General features: G+C 38.4%; 1 protein-coding gene across 5 annotated transcripts in view; it reads right to left on the bottom strand.

Moving 5' to 3' along the window:
- Mnr (Membrane-bound Notch regulator) overlaps positions 1-13,450 on the bottom strand; it is an 81,699-nt gene that overhangs the window by 6,502 nt on the left and 61,747 nt on the right. For all 5 annotated transcript variants that reach the window (XM_068298384.1, XM_068298383.1, XM_068298385.1 and 2 more), the window contains exon 3: positions 290-438. In XM_068298384.1, the coding sequence (XP_068154485.1) occupies positions 290-386 (97 nt within the window). In that variant the 5' untranslated portion in view covers positions 387-438. The remainder of the gene's footprint in view (positions 1-289; positions 439-13,450) is intronic.

Raw genomic sequence — 13,450 nt, 5'->3', positions numbered from 1 at the left:
TAGGAGGAAATCGTTTTAGTTTTACGTTTTTTTTTTTTTCAAAGAGATGAGAGATTATGAGAAGTTGATGGAGTCATGAATAAGTTGGTTATTGTGTAGACGACATATTGTTGATTTAGAGAGAGCCTTCTTACAAAAATCAAACAAAAAAAGGAAATTACGAACAAAATTTAGCTTATTTCACTTTCAAATGACTAAAATATTCATCTAAATATTTAATCATTCGTGTGAAACAAGTGTACTAAATACAGAAAACCAAATGATTTTCTTTCATATTACGTATACGCACTCGAATAGGCATCCACTTGATTGCTTAGGACAACAACAATCAATGCCACAGCCAAGGGCAATGTCAACATCCTTCTACTCATTGAGGCCACGCCCATTTCCTTAATAAACCGGGGCCTGAAGCTTATGATTTGGTATTTTCAATTGATGCTGCAAAAAGAGAAGGAAAAAACAACAAATAAAAATGTGAAATAGACAATAGTATGTAGATACATCTGAATGACAGCAGATTTATCTGCTGCCTCTATCTGCATTTTCTTCATATTGTTGGTATTATTATTATTATTTATATGCTGCAGGAAAAAGACTTTACCACATATACATACGTACATACATGTGTGTTGCAAATACATAGAAGACAGGCCATTGCCATTGCCAGAACCAAAGCCAAAGCCAAGTTTATTTATCACATTGACAGCTGGCTCAAGTTCATTGCGGTTGCAGGATGCGCCAACAGACTAAATGGCGTCACATACTTTTCCATCCACAAAACGCCCACCAATAAAGAAGAAAGAAAAACCCGTCTAAACAACTCATATACATTGCAATAGAGAAGAAGGCTGTAGCTAGAGACAAACATCTTATAGATATTCCATCAATTCAATGTGTTTGGCCATTCAATCTAGGTTAATCTTTATTTTTTTAATGTATATACTTTTATCCTGTTCTAAATATATATCTTTTTCAATAATCTAGTGGGCAAGGTCAATTTAGAGGCATCTATTTTAGTAGGCCAACAAAGTAAAATGTTTGATCAAATCCCCCATATAGTATATTATTTCAATCCAAACTATGTGCAAGTTAAGTTAATATAAATTAAAATAAAAATCTTTATAAGAATATATAAAATATATATATATATATTTAACGGTATGTACTGTTAAAGTTGAATTCAATGACTTAGATGAATATAATCGTTCACCTTTGATCAGTTGCAGGAGTTTTTCTGTGTTTCGTTGGCGACACTTTTTAAAGGAGCTTATCTTCGGGTGGTATCCACTCGATACTCTGTGATTCACCGACAACATGTATCATCCTAATGTGTATGCTGCAGGATATGACTTATCCAAATAAAGTACCTCGATATGGGTCTAGTTGTTTCTACAAGAGGATTATTGCCAGCAGTTGACAAACGAGTCAAACGTGTAATGATCTTGAACCTTCTGAATCTTCGTCCCACAGAATTTCAGTTAACATTATAATTTCATCACTTAAATGTTGTCCCACTAAGCTCGATCTCATTTGGATTCTAAATAACATAAAATATATTCACGACTCTGCTGGAATCCACCTTTCCGCTGTTTCATTCAGCAACAACAACAATAAACATCATCTCCATATTCAAATTGGGGCAAGTGACGAGGCAAAAAAAAGAAAGTATGTTAGCCCTCTGAAGGAAATTAATTTAAATTTGTTAGTTGCTCAAGTTTAAAGCATTTTTGCAATTCCAAAGAAAAGAAATGAGAAGATTGAAAGTCGGAAATGGGAAAACATTTAAATTGGGTGTTTCTTGTCTATGATTTGTGTGTTTGCAAAGAATTAAGATCAATAGAGAAGGATCTTTGCTAGGATCGACTCATACTATTTTTTTATTTTAAAGATAGAGATAGCGCTTCTCTTTGCCTCACTTCATTTCAACTCAACCTAGAAGGGGCTCGCCTCGCCTGTCTGTCTCTATCCCTGTCCAGCTATCCATCCGCTCCGTCCATCCATCCATCCGAATGTCGCTGTACATTTGTCTGTGCGGGCCACGTCCCGGTCGACGGAAGCCAAAAGTGGAAATGCATGATAAATGACACAAGGTTTTGCTTTCTTTTTTCGTACTTTTTCATATGACCCGCTGGGCGGCTTTGCTGAAGGAGCAAACGGGGTGGATGGGGATGAGGCGCGGAGATTGCTGGAGTTTCGTTGGTTGGTACAACAATTTTTATTTTTAAGATACAACACTGAAATGTTCCCTTTTTTTTGTTTTTGTTTTTTTTGGGGCGCTCCAACAGGGATATGGAGACGGGAAGCAGAAGTAGAGACGGGTGGGTCACAGCACGAAAATTGTGAAACGATGACGTCGTAAATGTTTTGTTGCAACATTTTCAGTTCTCTGTATGTAGGCAAAAAAAAAAAAAAAAAGAAGGAAAACACAACAACAATCCCGAATAAGAAGCAAAACAAAAAGAATAAAGAAAAATATACACATAATGTCTGGTAAGAGAGTGTGAGAGGGTGAGAGAGCGAAGGAAAAAAAAACCATGAATGAAGTAAAAACAGCAAAGCAAACTGTCCGCGAAACGGAAGCGCAAATAAAACAACTGCACAGGGTGCCTAGCCAAGCGAAGTAGGGGCCAAAGGAGGCTAAAGAAAACGGGGGCAACGAAATGGGAAGGTGGGTGAGAAAAGTTGTAACCAAAACTTCCAATTTATCCGTCCATAAGGAATTGCTTTATGCTCTACCATTGCAATAAATTCGCAAGTTCTTTTGCAGAAACTCCCCCAAAAAGTGTGCTACAATAATTGAAAATTTCTTTGGCGAAAGATCGTTCTAGTTGGAGTTCTCACTAAAGAGAGCGAGAGAGAGAGAAAGGGATAGACAGAGAGGGATAAACAGTTCTAGCCAGATCTATGTAGGTTTTTCTATTTCAACTCTCTATTCGCTTGAAAGAAATAGAAGGAAGAAAGGAATAGAATCACAATTCTTATTGCTTGATCTTTGTTAGGAAAGTCCATGTCTTTCTCTCTCTTTTAACCATTCTATGTGTTCCTACTGGTTTTAAAGGATTAGGTTAAATTTTTGAGGACTTTGATGGTTAATGTGTAGGGTGTTTGGGAGTGCATCATCATGACCAAGCAAATGCCCGTTCTTGCACGGACTTCAGCTTGGGCATCCGACATACTGAGATTACTGCTGGGCCAAAGCGAAATAGGAGATGAAGCAGACACAGAGAGACAGAGGAAAGGCGTACAACGGGCAAGGAGAAGGGTAACAGTAAAACACCGCCAGAGGCGCTTCAACGCTTGGCTTGCGCAAGGCATAAACCAAAAATTCACACTTGGTTACTTCCTTCATGACTTTGGATATTATTGTGGTTTATGTTAGTGCCTGTCACTTGCCCGGCGGCCAGTCAGCCAGCCAGCCAGCCAAACAGTTATACAGTAACACCATACCTCCCTCCACCCACCGCTGGGCACACTTCCCACACCACCAAGAGCCTTGCTGGCCAGTGTGTGTGTGTGTGTGTGTGATGTATGACTCCATGAAATGCGATATATTCATGTTAAATTATTTTGCTTTGCAGAAAGAAAAAACCAACAACAACTGAGAAACGAGAGAGACACAGTTAGTTGGGGAGAGAGAGCAGAGAGAGCGAAACTAAAACAAGGACATGTGAATGAGTGAGCAAGCGAGTAAGTAAGCGAGTTACTGAATGAAGAGTCATACTTTGAGCTTTAACTTGCAAAACATCAAATGAAACAAAATGGTTAAATGCGGAAACGGGCGAAATGGGTGGGTGGGATGGATGGGTAAGCCGTTGTACAGTTTGCCAACTAACTAACTACTGCTTCTCGGCTTCTGCAGCGGCAGCAATTGGACAAACAATTAAAACTTTTAAATATTGTGACAGCATTTTTACAGTTAATTGCACAAGGGAAACTCGCAAAACTCGCTCCTGCCAACTGGTTCCAAATTCCATTCATTACTTCCAATTCATTTCAAAACCATTTTTTTGTTTTTTTGTTTTTGTCACTGCCCTTTTTGGCCAGCGAAATAGGTGCAAAAAAAAAAAATGATGGAGTGGAGTTTCGGGGACATGGACCTTTTTTTTGTTCCCGGTGCAACAGCTGCAGCACACTAAAACTGACAAAGTGACAGCCATTTGTCATTCGCTTTAACTAAGGGAGGGTGAATGGGAAAATCCCCACCTTCAAAAAGAAAAAAATGTCAAGACGAAAGTTTAATTAGCAAACGTTGCAAGTGGCTGCTGATTTTTCAATTTCAGTTCTATCCCCCATCCACCCCAAATCGGAGTAGGGGCGGCGTTCCTCCAACATTTTTGGCTTATTAAATTCCGGCAGCTAACAAAATAAAAAGGACAAAAAAAACGAAAACAAAGTACCAACAAAAATGTCAATTCGTGGCCAGGCTCGCCTGGGGGCCTGAACATTTTTTTGTGCTTTTTTACGCTGAGTGCGCCAAAAATACAAAAAAAAAAAAAAGAACAGAGCCAAAAGCGAAAATCTTTGTAAGGCAGTTAATTAAAAACTTCAACGTGCTACATGGCAGAGGGCCATGTGGAACGAAGGGCTGTTTGTGTTGACGGAGTGTAGGCAGACAGGAAACTAAATGTGTGCTCAAAATGTGACAAAAGAAGTTCTCGCAAAAAATTAGACGGCTGGGTAAGTGCATCCCACAAAAGCGCATATACATACATATATAATTAAAAATCACAGTTTTTACGGCTGGAAAATTATAGAGAACAAAAAAATGCAATTTAGAGTATGAAAAATACACAGAAAGGTTAGCTATAGTTCATTTTAAGTATTCTAGATAAGGTGACTTAAAAACCACAGGCACAAAACACTGTCCAACACTGGCAGGTCTCTTTCAATTGAAACAAAATCGAGAATTGCGCATCTCTGGCAAATTCTTACAATATTTCTTTGTGTTCTTATAAATTTATTGCTTTGAAAATATTAGTGTTTAGTGTAACTGTGTGGAGAAAAATTACCTAGATGTCGTAAAGAAGAGCTGAAGGGAAACACTGAAAGAAGAGAAGATAGACAGACAGCCGAACAGAGAGCGGGAGAGAAAGAGAGAGACTTCATTCGATAGGCAACGATCGAAGAAGACAGACAAGGAGTACAGGGACACACAATAATGGATAAAGAAGAGTTAATCGATGGAAATGTAAGAGCAAACTTTAAAAGCCTTCCAAAGAAATGATCAATATATGAGAACTAATACACTGCATTCAATGCATGACAATATGTCACACAATGTGATGTTAAATTGTTGCAAATATATTGACATTTTAATTGATTGATTTCGTTGGCATACAAAATTAGTATTCCATTGCGTTTTGGATTTTAAATGAAATTTCACCATTATGCGAACATTGCATCACTTGGACCATCAATTATTGTTATTATGTTTGTAGCTATGTATGTATTATCATTTCTGTTATCGACATTAAGCTTATTTCGAATCCGAGTGGTGCCAACAATCGAATGATGAATTGCAATGCTAACGGGACGAGAGTTGAATAGAGGTCCGAGCTCCAAGAGCTCGAACAATAAGCAATGCCGATTTCCACTGCGGCTGATAGACCGTGAGAACAGCAGCAGGTGCATGCTGTGCGTCGTTGTCCTCGACCTTCTCCGCATATTCGTCCTCGTCGTCGTCTTCATCGTCGTAGTCCTGCAGGACATGACACCTGTCCATGGCAAGCCTTTTTTTCTTACTGATGATGATGATGATGATGATGATGATGGCGTTGATGGGTGATGAGAATGATTGATTTCGTTAATTTAGTTGAGTCCTCCTTGTGTTAAACTGTGTTGTGTCTGTGTGCGTGTGTGTAAGTGAAACATGAAAGATGCATGGTGCAAAACACTCAAAGCAATTTTTTAGCCATAGAAGATACTATCATATAATCTAATGGTTAGCTCCATCAACAGCTGCTTGAAGATTGACATTGATGGAATTGGTTGACTAAAACAAATTTGAAACATTTACTCAAATCCAAATGGCCAAATGCATAGTTAGTTCTACTTTATTTAGTCCATTTTGTTTTCCCTTCATGATTCATAATGAATCACTTTTCCGTGATACTCGTTTGTATGTACAAACATTGTATGTACATATGTAAATTATATTATTTTCTTGCATTTTTAATTAATTCCATTTCACATTTAAAATTGAAATTGAAATTTTTGCTGGCAGCCGCAAAAATTGTTAGGTGAAATGCCAAATAAAACCGAAATGAACAGAGCCATTTAATTGCAAACAGTTTTAAGGACGAAATTATTAAATTTGTGCACAACATTTTGGGCAAAAATTTTATCTTGATTGACTTTAATATGAGAATTTTGTAACTTGAAGCATGATTTATGCCAAGGCAAACAATGCCAAAGGGGCGGGCCATGAATCGGAGGCAGGGATAGAGCGGATGGGTGGAAATGTCTTTGTCTCTGTTTTACTCGCTAAACTTCATAAAGACTTTATTAGTAAATAAAATGCCATAAAATATATATAAGCATGGTCCTGAATAGATTGTATGGCATAGGATATGAACCAGGAATACGAAAGGCCATTGAGGTCTATAGTGTGTCCTGTACCCTGGCGTCCGGTGTCCAATGTCCGATGTCCTGGAAAGGCAAGTAAAGCTTGCCCCCAAGACTGAGAAGAAGTTGCCTCTTTCGGTGTGACATTATGCAAATCGTAAAGAGTGCCTGCCTGCCATTGCCCTATACTCGGCCCCTTGCAAGTGCGTCTGCCGTCTGCTATCGGCAGGATAACAACAACAACAATAACAACAGAACATCTGCTTCTTTTGTGTCGAGCAGATGGAACTGCAGCAGCTGGAATGCCATTGCATCAGAGCGGCGGCGGCGGCGGCGACTTTAAGTGGATTACAGGCGGCAACTTGTTGGCTAAAGCGCACAAATGCCAGGGATGCAGGGCAAAGTTCAATAAATATGGCCAACCACTCGAGCACTTGTAATACAGAAAGGATAAATACGAGCTCCATTCAGTTAAGGCAGCTTGCTCAAAAGCTTGACAGCAAGAATAAGGAAAAAAAATGTAGCTGCAAATTGCCAATGCGAAAATACCAACGGAAACTGTCAAAATGCGTGAAAAGGTGTAAAAAAGGCAAAATAAAAATAACTCAGACTGATGCAATTTCCACAACGCTATTAAATTATTTTGAGAACACTTTCGAAAATTGAATTAAAGGTAGTCAAAAAGAGCTTTTGATCTCTTTAAATATACAAACAATAAATGAATGATGGCTCCAAATGGAATCTCAATCTTCTTCATTAAGAAAGTAAAGAAAGAGAGAGAGAGAGAGAGAGAGAGAGAGAGAGCAGATTTCTTGGTTTTGATTAAGTGAAACGTCCTTTTAATACCTGTAGAATATCCTGCACTTTAATGCTATGAAACAAAAAAACTCTAAAATCCCACAAAAACGAAAATGATAAAAAAGAATGTGGCAAACAAATGACAGGAATATTATGAGTTACCATGGAGTAAGCCCAACATTAATTAGACGCTAGCTTGGATTCTTGTCCTCACAGAAAGGCGACCAGAAGAGGAGGAGGAGGAGGAGGTGGGAAACAAAGAGCAGGCAGCATAAAGAGGTGCTGAGGAGGGTCACATAATTTAAAACTCTCACCCAACTGCAATTTAAACTTTGTTTGCAGTTCTCGTTTACAATGCGTCAAAAATTGTTGTTGTTTCTGTTATTTTCCTCTCACTCACTGCCCATCTCTCACTCGCTCTCTCTCTCTCTCTTTCTGCTTGGTTTTCCCACTGTCTATCTGTCTGTCAGTTGGTCTCTTTCTTTCTGTTTTCTGTCTGTATATTTGTCTGACTCCTTTTAATGGTTTTTTTGTATACCCTGTAAACGATGTTTTAAGGGTATATGAAATGAATAAGGGGAATCTTTTACCCAAATGGTGTAAACATATATTTATCAGATCGGTATGGTATATATTTATCAGATCGGTATAGTAATTTTAGCTATCAATTTAACAGTCGAGTTTTAAGCTTTTTTAAATAAGTTTTAGTTTCAGTTTGTTTAGATGAAACTCTGAGGGATTTGCAGTCGGTAACAAACATCGATAATTATCGATCTATTTAGTGTGCCAGTGTTGCCTGATTGATTCTTTTCATTGGCGTTGAGACTAAGTCGATAATCAAGTTTTATACATATACATATAGAGTATCTATTTTGCCATACCGTTTCCCTTTATCTATATTATATCCATCTAATTTTAGCGTTGAGCGCAGTTAGTGAAAAAATTCCATCGTTCAGTTATGCAGTTTGTTGCCTAGCAAAATAAGAAGTTTCTTTTCTTTGACTACTGTTTTGACTAAGAAATGAAATGATTACAAAACAAGACACCATTAGCCCATCTCCGTGGCAAGATCTGGACCAGGCTTTTAGTCTGCAAATTGCATGGCTTAAAGCAAGAAAAGAAAGAAAATTTACATGGCGCAGTGGATAAAAAACAAGTTGAAACTGAAGCAAAACTTTATTACCATGGAAACTTTCCGACTTTCCTTGATGAGGTTGAGTTAAAGGGAGATAAAGAGTAAGAGAGAGAAAGAGAGTTGGTCGGTTGGTCGGAGGTAACAAATACGCCATCTTCTGTAGCCTTAGGATAGATATCCTTATGTACTGCTAATAAGTACAACAAATAAAGTGCAAGGCAACAACAAGTACAAAATGGCAATCACTTGAGGGTTAAAGCGAGCGCAAAACTAACAAGAGCCATCATCGCCAAACACGCCTCCCCCGCCCTCTCAGTCAGAGTTCATAACCATGCCACCTTTTGGATAGTTTTCTGGCCTCCATCGTTCCAAAAATTGAAATCGAAGCCACGAAGCACCCGCCCAACCCAAACAGCCACCCAACCATCCAGCCAGCCACAAAACCATCGACCCACCCTACCACCACGAATTCATAGCGAGTCGATGAAGCGCGAGCGGCAAAGAGTCTCTTCAACTTATGTTCAAGCTGAAAGCGAATAATAAATTGAAGGAAACAAAGGAGAAAGCACTTAACGAGATTACAGACACAACAAACTAAAAATACAAAAAAAAAAAAAAAACAAAAAACCAAAATCCCCTCATCAGAGACAATCAAAATAACTGTGAATGAACCATTTCATCCAATTGTACAAATTGTAATAAACATTCAAAATGTCATTTATCTCATTTGAATAGTCTAAGAAAACTATAATCAAATTGAATTTTCAAAATTCTCCATTTCGATTTGTTTTGTTTTCGAAAACATGATTTACAGCATTCTATTAGCACTTGAATCTAAAGGAATGTAAGTGGATCACAATTATCGATATATTTTTAAGTCGAGGGTTGCCACATCGTTTTATTAGTTTCTAAGAGTTTTGTCAATGCTTGGCAATTGGTTTTGGAAGAACTTCACATTGTTTTAGTTACAAATAAATTGATTGATGCATTATTTTGCACTTAAGCTTATTCTCAAGCGCATTGAGACACAGAATTCAAGTGCCAAGAGCGCTCAATTAGTAAGTACAGCAAGTGCACTTTAACTCGAAAAGTATTCAATTACTTTGGTATGTGTATATTAAGTAAATCTGTCAATTTCACTATAAATTGAACTTAACCATTTTGGGGGGCGTAACCAGGGCGAGTCCTGACTCGCATACACTTCAGCTGTTAATTATGGAGTTTGGGGGCCAAAGTGAAAATGTTGTTTGCTTATCGCAAAATTTTAATTGAAATTGAAATATTTATGCCTTTTTGCCACTCACACACACACACACACACACACACACACACACACACACACACACACACACACACACACACACACAATATACGCATACATATATATGTATGTATATACACTTGAGCCACATTTCTCGACTTTTCTAAATTTAATCAAGCGCCAAAATTGTGAAGCAAAACTAAACAAAATGGTAGAGCCCAAGTGTCGCATATGTGTGCATGTGTGTGCGTGTGAATGTGTGTGGATGGCAACAAAATTAATTAAGTTGAGAAAATGTCAACGCTGCTGCTTTTGCCTTTTATGGAACTCAACACTTTTGGACCACGGAAATACCCTTGGATAATAAGGCTTAGGCATGTGCAAGAAACAAAGTGCTGCGGTTCGAATATATTCATTTCAAACATTTCTCAAAATAATACTCCAATTATGAGAATTTCTTAAAAGTTAAATTAAATAATCGCCTCAAAATAATTAAAAAATTATCATAAATAACTCGAATTCGATCTTATTGAAAGGTGAAAATTTAAGTTTGTTGAAGTTTCGTTCATAACCTTTAAGAGAGAAGGAGAAAGCACAAACTAGAAAGGTACCAAAGAGGAGTCAAAAAGAGAAAGAGAGAGAGAGAGTCGGGGGGTGGAGTCGGATGAAAAAAAATTGAAATTGACTTTTCTTGCTTGGTTTTGTTCTCATTTTCGTTTCGTGGCAGCCATTTTGTGCAGCTGCCTGCATTTATTTCACGTATGTGCTGAATCCTTCTCTCTCTGTGTGTGTGTGTGTGTGTGTGTGTGCGTGTGTGGGTGAGTAGTGTGCATGTGGGAGTGTCATCTCTATATTTTTAAGTTTCTTTTTTTTATATTAAGTTTTATAACCACACGAACACACACAAAGCGAGCAAGTGCGAAACACCGTCACATAGAAACGAGTTAGTATGGGTCTATATGGGAATTCTAACCTGGTGGTGCCTGCCTGGTGATTTAATAACGCGTCGTTGCAAAATTTGCGGTTTGAATAGCAAGCTAACTTTATTTTATGATAAGTTTATAATGCCACCCCAAACATCCATACACATACACACACTCTTACACACCAAAAACCCCGCCAATTGAAACTCTTACAATTGGGAATTGGAGTTTCTATTAGGTTTCCATTGCTTGTTAATTCCTTTTTAACCACAGGATCCGTATCCATATACAGATTAACTTTATGTCTTGGTCCATGAATCTTTTCAAAAGAAGATTAAACTCCAAGAACGTGTTCCCTTTTGTGATCCCCATATAGCGGCTTGTCGTAAGGGTTTTCTTATGATATTACTTTTGTCTTATAGAAACAAAATTTTATCCCATATAGAATTGCAGTGGCTAATCGAGGAATGCATAATGAGGAAATTTTTCTTAAAAACTAAGTAAGTACTTGGTAAAAACTTTGGAGAGAGAAAAATCTTCATCACAAAATCTGCCGAAACAAGTGACTGTAGGGACTTTCGACTATTCCAAACTCATAAACCTAAAACAGAAAGCTATTATGCCCACAAGTAAAGGGTATACATCTTAAATGTTCTTTGCTTGTCTGCCCTTTAAGGACTACTTATACAAATTGGGACATGAATGACATTTTGCTACAAAGTATAGCAAAGTCGGCGCTTAAATGTTTTATGACTTTACCGAATATTCTTATAATTTATTTTTATTTTTTTTGCGTTGGGGAATAGAAAGGCGGTTGTAAATTATATTAGAAATTTGTTTGCCCGTGTGCTAAAATGATCCCTTCGGCACGACTTTAAGACTTTTCTCCACTTGCCGGGAAGGGAAAGCGGTGGGTAGTTAACCGAAAAATGGCCCTGGGATCAGTTTGCTAGACAAACATAAAGTGAAAAATTTTCAATTTCGTATGCAAAACTGTAACACAGCTCGATAGTCACGCACCAAAAAATAAAAAGAAACCAAAACCGAAAAGGAAAAAGGAAACGAAAGGAAGAAACTCATGGGGGGGCGGTGGTTTTTTAGGGAAAGTGAAGTGCGGAAAAACGAACGGAGATGATGATGTTGCCTGACACTGGGTCTGATTTTGTGTGCCCGATAGGCGCAAAGAGTCAAATTGTGGCAGCCAATTAACAGCAACAATCTCGGCAAAACGGTTCGCTGGCCATGGCAACAAAGACGATATTGAAGGGGAGCGAGAGAATGAAGGGGGAGGGGGTCGAATGGTTCATCATCGGGCCAAGCCAAAAAAGGGCGGCTAAGAAAAGAACGCCGGCATAAAGTCAAACAAAAACTGGGCAAAGTGCACACATCCTCACTCATACTACACACACACAGACAATGACCCGGCAGAAGGAACAACAACAAAAAAGAGAAGAGGCTCAAGCTGCACAGTGGTTCAAAAGAATGCGTCTAGCTTAGGATGAATTTGTAACTGAACCACTAGTCGAAGGCCTAACCTAACCTTACCTTGACCTTATCTTTAACCTGGCAATGAATCCTAAGAGCTGCTTTCTGCTCTCACAAGAATGAATCGAAAGAAAGGCATCTCTCCATCTCTAATTGTCTAATCCTTATTAAATAGTGACGAAATTTTACAAATTCTTATGGTAACTCTGTTCTATGTAAAGAGATTTTTTCAAACGTTTCAAAAAATCGTCAAGAATTACATCATTTAAACATAAGAAGGATGAAAGGCCTACCCTAAGTTGCTTTTCGACTGGTGCAAGGATACTGTAAGGACGTTGGATTTGCCTTCCTTCGGGTTTTTTTTTTTTTTTTACTCTCCTGTTTAAGCTGATATGAACGTGCCATCGTCCAAGTCATTCGCCATGCTTGTGGAGATGAGCTCGTTTATAAAGTTGACAAAAGGCGTTGGACCCTCCCACCACCTTCAACTCCGACCCCGACAACGACCCCGACCCCAGCCATGACCCTCCTCTCGGCCTACTCCTGCCATGTTAACCCTACCGCACAATTTTTGCCAAGCTTAGCCCGATAATCATCTGACAGTTTTGCGCTATCAGCGACAATGCACACACACACACAAACACACCACATTGAGATTTACTCAAGCAGAGAGCGAATGAAACGGAAAGAAGGAACAGGGGAAGATTCCTATGAATGTGTTCATATGTACATACATATGAGAGTCTCTTTTTCCTTTTTCTGTTCAACACTTTTGCTTTTGTCAGCTCTTGTGGACAAGAAACAAATTTTCCTATTGCCAAAAAAGATGACAACCGTCAACAAAAAGTAAGAAGAAAAAACGAGTAACAGGGGAAAGAAAATTGAAAGCGCACAGGGAAAGCGCCAAGAGGCCTGACCCGCTACTAATGAGCAAACTAAAGGTTTACCCTTTCCCTTTCTCTGTTTGTCCCTCACTCACTGAGTTTTTTTTTTTTTTTGTTGTTTGTCTATGTGTAAAATAGGCACAAGGCCAGGCCGAGTTGCAGCTGATTAAAAGGCAAAACAAAAAGCAAAATCCACCAATGTTGAGATGCAACAATGCAAATAAGCCGAACAAGAGAAAAAGAGTGAAACTAGGCTAACACCAGGACAAAAAGAGAGACAGAGAGCGACAGTGAGGGAGAGCAAGCGAGACAATTGAAATTATAAATGATATTAAGTTGAGCTAAGAGCAACATTTTGCTTTCAACATTTCCCTCCTTTCCTTCCTTCCATCCTTGCATC

The sequence above is a fragment of the Drosophila tropicalis genome, unplaced genomic scaffold, assembly GCF_018151085.1.
Source record: "Drosophila tropicalis isolate 14030-0801.00 unplaced genomic scaffold, ASM1815108v1 contig_867, whole genome shotgun sequence".
In the NCBI taxonomy this organism is placed as follows: Eukaryota; Metazoa; Arthropoda; class Insecta; order Diptera; family Drosophilidae; genus Drosophila; species Drosophila tropicalis.
The sequence above is the reverse complement of the archived record's forward strand: the minus strand, read 5'-3'. Positions and strand labels throughout refer to the sequence as shown.